Genomic DNA, 9,030 nt, shown 5'->3' with positions numbered 1-9,030 from the left:
GGCATTTATAGTCCGTATCTCATATTTCCTTAACATCTTGTACCTCTGACGGTGTTAAACATGGAGTCACGTGGATGGGAGTATGCATGGAAATGATATGCAGATGAGGTTATGCACAGTAAAACTAGGCATTGTAAGCTCCATTTGTGGTGATTTTGGGGAGGAGACGGCGTGGAGATGCACGTACACACAATCTTCCCGAATGAGATTTATAAAGAGATTTTTGCACAGGTTCTGGCTGCTAGAAAAAAATCGAGCTTTTGTGCGTACGTACACTTTTAGGATGAAATCTATGGAGAGTTTTATAAATGAGACCCCAGATCTGTACCTCACTACCTCAACTCACTTCTTCAGACTTATGTGTCATCCCAATGCCTGTATTCTGCGAGTGAACAACCAGTGGTGTAGTCTAGTTTTTTGTAGTGAGTATACTGTGATGTTTCCCTCCCAGCCTCATACTCACCCGTCCCAGAGCAACACCCCATAAACACCACCACACTCACTAATGCATACAGTTTGTATCTCTAACTGATAGTATTCTGAAAGACTGCTTGTGTGATATCAACATGTCACTTTATTATAAGAAACACAAGACTTTAACAGCCAATGACATTTACAGCTGGGGAGACTGGACTGATTTTCTACTGTTTAACTCAACCAGTTAAGAGCTACATTTATCCTTAGATGTTATATGCAGAGGTGGAAAGTAACGAATTACATTTACTCGCATTACTGTAATTGAGTAGATTTTTTGTGTACTTCTACTTTTTAAAGTTAAAAAAGTAACTACTTATTAAAGTATATTTAGTTTGAAGTATTGTACTTCGCTACATTTGAAAACACATTAATTACTGAGTAAAAAAAAAAATCTCTCCCTGGAAACTACTGCAGTAAACAATGGGCAAGAGAGCAAACTGGCACTAAAATCATAAGAAAGATGCAGACGGACAAGACAGGCGTTAGTGGTGCAGAGCAGACCCAGCTGAAAACAAAACCCCTTCGTATTCTGCTGAAGTTAAACTTGAAATGAAGTGAACCCCTGGCCATATGTATGCTCTATTATGCAGTTTAAGCTGTCTTTGCCTAGGGAGACCAAACTAGCAGCTTATAAAATCTCGACATCAACCCTTCGCAAGCATGTATAGGTAAGGTAAATACTTGCATCGTTGCATTGGTGGTGAAAATTAAGCTTTGACAGTTTAGCAAACGGTTGTGCACAAATTAGCCCCCAAAAATATTGATACCGTGATAATATCGTGATGATATCGTAATTGTTATTTTAACGATGTGCGATTTGACATTATCAGTATTTTGCCAAAAAACAAACAAAACACTCCTACAGAGTGCCCTGAAGTCTAGTAGATTAGTTAGACTTGTGCGCGCGCATTTAGAGTGCATTCTTTCACTGCGTGATTCAGTCTGTTAATATACATACATTTAGAATGATCACAAAATTTAACATATTTATATTATATGCCTGTATAGGCATTTTCTATAATATAGAAAATTTATATATTTATATAATTTCATATAGTAAATCAATATCACACGAAGAATGCCGTTTTTTCCTCCAAAAATCAGCATGATTACATATAATTTTTTTTTACAACAGTTCAATAAACAAGAAGTTAATTAAGAGGCTTGAGTTTTGACTCCATATTGCCTGTTTTTGCTCTATTTCGACAACAAAAATAATTCCAAACAGCCACAACACAGTTTTGCGTCTCTGAGCAACATGAGGGCGTTTCGTTCCTGAATGAATCAACCGTTTGTTTCGTTCCTGAATGAATCAACCATTTAAATGATTCGGTTCAATCGCAATCACTCACTTATTAACAGTGACTTGCTGACACCTACTGGTGGTTTTAATTTCACATTTAAAGTATCTTTTGAGTTTTTTTTCCTTATAACTTCAAATGAGAATTCAACATTTTATGTTTAATATATCAAAACATTATTTCTGCATTTGTAACTGCAGGTAAAATGCATCAATGTCCTGCATTAAACAGTAAATACATCTAAATGCCACTTCAGATGAAGCTTCTGTGTTTCCTCTGCATTGCAAAGATGAATTTTGTTGATACTGATTTAATTTGCCTGGTAACAGCCCAAATGTCTTATTATTCTAAATAACTGATTCCTTTAATTAAAAAAAAAAAGTTTGCGATTTATAGGCCTATCCCAGGGGTGTCAAACTCAGTCCTGCAGAGTTTACTTCCAACCCTGCTCCAACACACATACCATGTAGTTTTCAAATAAGCCTAAATGATTATATTAGCTGGATCAGATGTGTTTAATTAGTGTTATAACTAAACTGTGCAGGGCTGTGGCCCTCCAGGAACGGAGTTTGACGCCCTTGGCCTCTCCCATTTTTGCCTCCCTCCCACTGTTAAAATGTAACTAAGTCATTTTGGTAACACTTTATTTCGATAGTCCACTTTAGACATTCTATTAACAGTAAGTAACTTTGCAACTACATGTCAACTAGCAGTTAGTAGAGTATTAGTAGACTGTCTGCTTAATATCTTCTAACACTTTCTTTGTCAACTTATTCTACTAACCCTAAACCTACCCTAACAGTCTACTCTGAGAGTTAGTAGACATGTAGTTGCAAATTAATGAGAATTAGTTGACATGTAGTTACAAAGTTACTTATAGTTAATAGAATGTCTAAAGTGGACTATCGAAATAAAGTGTAACCGTAATTTTTACTCTGAGTAAATTTTAAATGAGCGACTTTTTACTTGAGTAGATTTTTAGACTGGTATTTTTACGTTTACTTAAGTAAATTTTCGTTAATGTAATGGTACTTTTACTTATATACTAGAATATTTTCGTACTCTATCCACCTCTGGTTATATGTGTTACAGGGCTGACGAGACGTGAGACGTGCGGATCCATTCGCAAAGCTTTTATTGTGGAGAAGACAGAGACATGGTCATAAAGCAGGCAGGGTCAAACTGAGGCAGACAGGTATATGGCGGGCAAAACACAAGAATAATCCTAGGGCTAGCGTGGGTTGATGAACTGCAGACAGAATCAGAAGGGGCAAGACTAGGGGAGAAATCCAGGAAACCAGGCGAAGATCAGAAACCGAGAACGAGGCTAAGGCTAAGGCTGGGAAATGACTGAGGCCTCTGTAGTGTAGCTATCACTAGGGGAGTGATAAACGCTGAAACAATGCTTGAGATCAACACCGAAGGAAACAGACAAGGCAAGGCTAAACTAGGCTAAGGCTAAGGCTAAGGCTAGGAAATGACTGAGGGCTCTGTAGTGTAGCTATCACTAGGGGAGTGATAAACACTGAAACAATACTCGGCAGAGGGAAGGGATCAGAGTGAGTGTTAAATAGTGAGGGAGTGATATGAAACAGCTGGGTGCAATCAGTGTGAACAGCTGTGTGCAATCCGTGCTGAGTGCAATCAGTGCAATGCATGATGGGAAATGTAGTCCGGGGTGATGTGCAACAATGTGTAGTGCAAGAGTCAATGAAATTGGAAGTTCATGGACCGGATTCGTGACAATATGAATATGGTCCAGGTTTTATCAGCTGGCAATTTTCAATGCACATTTAAGAGTGCCTGTTTTTAAGTTCCCTAGCCTGACTTTCAGTCCACAAGGCTGGCCAGGAGTTCTCATCTCTTTCATAATCTGAAACAAGGAGATAAAAAGATTGTATTTGGTTTACTGCTGTACACAGAGACACACAGTATCTGTTTTATCTCTCCCCTTCACCCACATTCATTGATCCACCACACTAATGTTAGTGAAGTTATTAGTTACTTGAGAAAGCCAGCTTACTCTTATACTATTTAAACTTTTTATTCTTCTTCTGAGACCCAGCATTTTCAACTCTGTCTCCTCCTAGGGCTTTAATGCTACAAGCAGGAAACTCGGCTGAGACCTTTGACCTTTATAGTTTGTTGCTATATCTTTTCTAACTGATCAGACTTATAGTTTTGGTATAAATAATAAAAAATTTCCCATAGACTTGCATTGGCTGAGCAAAAATGACCCCTCTAAAGGACAATTGCAGTCCACTAAAGGGAGCCACAGGATAAGACATCTTTCAAAAGGCCTCATGTACTTTCGTTTTCAAACAGTTACATTTAAAAATAAAAACATAAATTTCCTTTATGCTGCCAAGCAAAGCTAACATATTTGATCGTGACCAGATCAAGTAATGACTGTCTGATGGCCAGAGGCCAGTGTGAAAGATGCTCAGGAGAGATGACTGATCTGTCACAGCTCCGATCTGGTTATGCTGCGTCCTCATGAAAGTTCATCACAGGGCCGTCCTTAGGGCGCTGCAACTGGTGCGGTCGCACCTGGCCCTGCGCTTGAGGGTCCCCCGTGATCGCACCGAAGGGGGACCAAAGGAACACTATCACTCACGGATTGGCTACCCGGGAGGCGATCGCGAATGGAGCGTGTGAAAGTTCTGTCACAAAACGATGTTGTTACATATCCTCACGCTTTTTAAAGTGGTATTACACCACTGTGAACAACGCTTTGTACCATCTCACAGAGCCAATAAAACACTGACCTTAATTAAAAACACAGCGCTCTCTTGTTTACAGTAGTAACCAAGGAAACGCTATATCGCAGCAGTTCCATAAGCGCCACCTGCTGTCAGAGAGGAAATTTGCGCCTCATTTCGCCCGTCTGCTGTTTTTGTTTCGTTTGCATGTTTTATGTAGCATCATATCACAAAACTAAAGTCAGACCATTCTGTTTAATTTAGAAATTATACAATCTAATTTACATCAAAAACTGCTCATGCTAGCATGTTTCTTTGGATCGTGATTAAAATGCAGTGGTTCTCCAACGGTTTCACGCATTCTGATTAATATAAAGGCACAGTCAGGGAAAAACTGTGATAAACCATCAAACCACCAGAATCCTAAAAAAAAAACAGTGATACAGATTTTTGGTCAAACTGCCCAGCACTACGTTCAACTTATGGATTTTTTTTGGAGTGGCTTGTATTCTAGGTTTAGCTGGCTGGTGCCAGGGGGTGTTTCTAGTTGGACCTTAGCTCAGTACTTGGAATATGCCCTACTGTTGAGCGGCTCCCTATTTACAGTGGGGATTGCAGACGAGAAACCCTGCAATTCCATAGAGTCTTCAGCCATCATGCCTGCCACCAGATCCATCTCGGGGTGGAAATGACTAGCATCTAGTTAGCATCTAGAGTTCGCTCCAGTTTTGGCTCCAGCCCCAGAAATCAGCCAAGAGAGCATTGAACTGTCCATAATGGCACTAGCATTTGTGTGTGTCTGGGCCACACACACAACAGCTCCAGCCCCAGACCTGTCCTGCTCTGTGGTCATTGTGCTTACAGAGACTCTGACTGTAACAACAGTGGCTTTTATATGTGTTTGGACTGCACACATACCCGTAATTTCCACAAAGAAAATTTTGGGGTGGGGCTATACCCTGATGGCCAACGTGACTGTTCCTGAATCAAATGGTCCCAGTTTCTGCATCTCGGCCGAGGAGGCCGTCAGTATCTCCTGTGCTTCTAAGTTCCTTGTCTCAGCCACGGAGGCTGATTGGATCTCAAGTTCACCCTGCTCCCTCGTGGCCGTCACTATGGCAATCACTAGCCTCCTCGTCATGGCCACAGGGACTGTTCTCTATTCTTATGCTCCTGTCTCCTGCGACACGACCATGGAGGCAATGTCAGGATTATGTTCGGTTTTGTCCTAGTTTTCATTGTGTTTGGTTGGTCTCTGCTTGTTTGACCTACTTTCCCTATGTGTTTGATTGATTGACCCCATTCACCTGTGTCTTGTTAATTAACCCATTAGATCCTTTGTTTGCCCTGTATTTAAGCCCTGTGTTTTGTTTTGTTCTGTTCGCTGTCTTGTGTTAACGTTTGCTACCTGGATGTTCTCTTGGTGTGGATTATCACTGTTTGTTTCTTGGTTTCCATTTCATTTTGTTCATCTGATCCTTAAGCCTGATCATTGCTGTATCAGCCAACAAGTGGGTGTGGCAGTGATTATTTATATATATATATATATATATATATATATGAAATAACTGATTTTGCAGCACCAACATTTTTAATGATATTTATGATCATTTGAGCATTTTTTTTTTCAGTTGAAGTGATAGTTTACCAATAATAATTTTGTGGTTATGTAATTAGTGTTAGTAACAATAAGAGTATAAAAACAAAATAATGATTTTTTTATATATATATATATATATATATATATATATATATATATATATATATATATAAGAAAAATCAATAAAGGAAACAAAACGATGCAAATTATATAAACAAAATTATATCAAACAAACAAGTCTAATGCAACTAGAGAGAGTAAGTAAAAACAAAACTAGGAAAAATAAAACAAAAAAAGATAATTAGAATTGAAGAAAAGCAATAGACAATTCAGACTTAGGAACAATCTTATAAAAAAAATACAAATCAAAACAAAAAGAAACTAGAAACAAAAATATAACAGCAAAAAGAACAAAAAACAATTAACAAAAATAATTATTATATTATAAAATTATTTCTGAGTTTGATAAGTATTTCTGCCTCATGGTATTAGTACATTTACTGTTAGTTCTGAACATTGTGCATAAACAGCTTAAGTTTTATTTTATTTTTGAGATTATTTGACATATTTAGACATTTTTCACTTTTAGTTTCAGTTACATATGTTGTGTTTTTGGTGTTTTTCTCTGTAGCTCAAATGAGTTCTATGTGGATTATAATGCTGATGTGTTCGGAGAGTTTGTGAGGGAGCTCCGAAATGCACTTGTGACATACATCAAGGCTGATACATCTGTCAGCGAAGGTGAGAGATACGGAATCCAGATGAAGTTTAAGCGGGTGCAGATCATTGCCACACAGATGGCGAACCATGAGGTGTATGTGGACCCGATGGCATGCAATCGCTGGCGGCAGGAGAACCAAAGAGCAGAAGATGTGCAACTGTTCAATCAGGTCAGAGGTGCATTGAAGATTATGTTCCAGAACATCCTGCAGGACTTCCAAAAAGTGTCCGACAAAATCAGAGTCTTTCGCAGAAGAAAGAGCTGGAGCTGGGACCAGGTTAGTCAGCTGGTGCCTGTGGATTACATTCATGTACAAACAATAAACATAACTGTTAAAGCACAAAATCAATAAATCAATAAGCTATAAAAATGAGAATCATTGACAGACCCAAACAGACCTTCCGAGGAGTTCATTAGAGCACTTCGTAGTCCATTAAATCGCTTTATAGTGGATGACCTTCAAAGTAAAGGACATTTGTTCTTGTAACTCTTGTTATCTTTTCAACAGACCCTTGAAGTGATTCTGGACTAAAACCTGTTCTAATCATCTTCTGCATCCTGTTTCTATCATCTGTAGTGATGCTGTCCACACCCAAACCCCAACCAAGTTCAGCGATCCATCTTCTGACCTGTAGTAATGACTGGGAGGAACTCTTCTTTCTGAAATCAATAAGTAATGCTTTGATTTTACCCACATTCATTTTTAAATAACATGCATCACACCAGCTAATAATAATAATATTAATAATCATTTAAACAGAACAGAAGTTAATATATATAATTTTGTTTAACTTTCTGTCAGCGTTTGTTTTTATACATGTAAGGATATGAATTCAAGTTCACTTTTAACTGTAGTCAGACTTATATCCTTAACAACTTTACTATGTAATCTTCACAGATTGTCTCTTTATACCCAACTATGTAAACTTGGTCATCTGTGTGAGTGGAAATAAATCTTTATTTTAAAGAATAGCTTTCACTTGCAGCCTTGTGCATTTCATAATATAGTATCATAACTTCCGTTTTTGAGTTGGTTCAGAGGTGATGGAGATTGCTGTCATTAGATGAATAAATAATTACTAGAGAAGATGTGCTCAGAGATGAGGTCTATCTGAGGATCAGCATCAGGACATTTGCTGCCTGTGGGAAAATTGTGAAAGCTTCTTGGGTAACACTTTACATTAAGGTTCCCTTTGTAAAGGGCTTATGAAGGTGTTCAAATGACAAATGACTAATAACTAATTTACAAATGCATTATAAATCATTGATAAGCAATTATAAATGCATGAATAAAAAGGGCGCCAAATAGTGAGACATTTCTAACTCATGTTATAAATGCTTAATAAATATATGTATTAGGGGTGTAACAGTACACAAAAATGACGGTTCTGTACATACCTCGGTTTTGACGGCACAGTTCGGTATTGTTTCGGTATAGCGGGGGGTGGGGGACTAAACATAAAATTGCTTTTTTTATATTAAACAGTGGTTTACTGAACAAATGGCTATTTCTTTAAATAAATTTAATTACAATTAAGATTTTGTAAGGGATGAAAATCTACCTCAAATTCTGCTCTAAACTATTGGGAGCCCTTTTACATTACTATAAGGTTACAATTAACAACAGAGCCCAAAATTAAATTTAACTACCATTTATTTAATCAACACTTGAATTAAAAAATTGTATGCAAACATGTAAATTGCACATTATGCAGTTTTTAAATTAACTTCTAAATTATAAAATTTCTATTTGTTGTTGAAATATAATCATGTACACAGTGGCTGTCATAACTTGTTTCATAACAGATTTATTTAAACATACATTAAATAATTAAGACATTATTAACAGGTAAAGTAAAATATGATTATATTGTCTAATATTTCGCTAAATGCTCTGAACTTAATTTCTCCGGCAAATCCTAAGAGGCCATGGATTATGATTAGTTTTCTTTCTTGTTTTTTCGTGATCACAACTTAATTTTCTCATAATCTCTACATAACAAAAGCTGCTTTGTGGTTATCATGACTTAATTATCCCGTGATCTCGACATAACAAATGTCACAAATCCGGTCCATGAACTTCCATCTGCTAGCCATCAGAGGTCACCCTTTCCAATTTCATTGACTCTCGCACTACACACTGTTGCACATCACCCCGGACTACATATCCCATCATTCATTGCACTGATTGCACTCAGCACGGATTGCACCCAGCTGTTTCATATCACT

The 9,030-nt window shown here is 37.6% G+C and overlaps 1 protein-coding gene across 1 annotated transcript in view; it reads left to right on the top strand.

The window, feature by feature from the left end:
* LOC107572249 (uncharacterized) overlaps positions 1-7,517 on the top strand; it is a 22,371-nt gene extending 14,854 nt beyond the window's left edge. The window contains exons 2-3 of the mRNA XM_016258674.1: positions 6,712-7,078; positions 7,310-7,517. Of these exons, the coding sequence (XP_016114160.1) occupies positions 6,712-7,078; positions 7,310-7,333 (391 nt within the window). The 3' untranslated portion in view covers positions 7,334-7,517. The remainder of the gene's footprint in view (positions 1-6,711; positions 7,079-7,309) is intronic.
* Positions 7,518-9,030: the final 1,513 nt, after the last annotated feature.

Source organism: Sinocyclocheilus grahami, unplaced genomic scaffold, assembly GCF_001515645.1.
Source record: "Sinocyclocheilus grahami isolate Dianchi unplaced genomic scaffold, SAMN03320097.WGS_v1.1 scaffold1724.1, whole genome shotgun sequence".
Lineage (NCBI taxonomy): Eukaryota > Metazoa > Chordata > Actinopteri > Cypriniformes > Cyprinidae > Sinocyclocheilus > Sinocyclocheilus grahami.
This window is presented reverse-complemented; position numbering and strand designations above follow the sequence as displayed.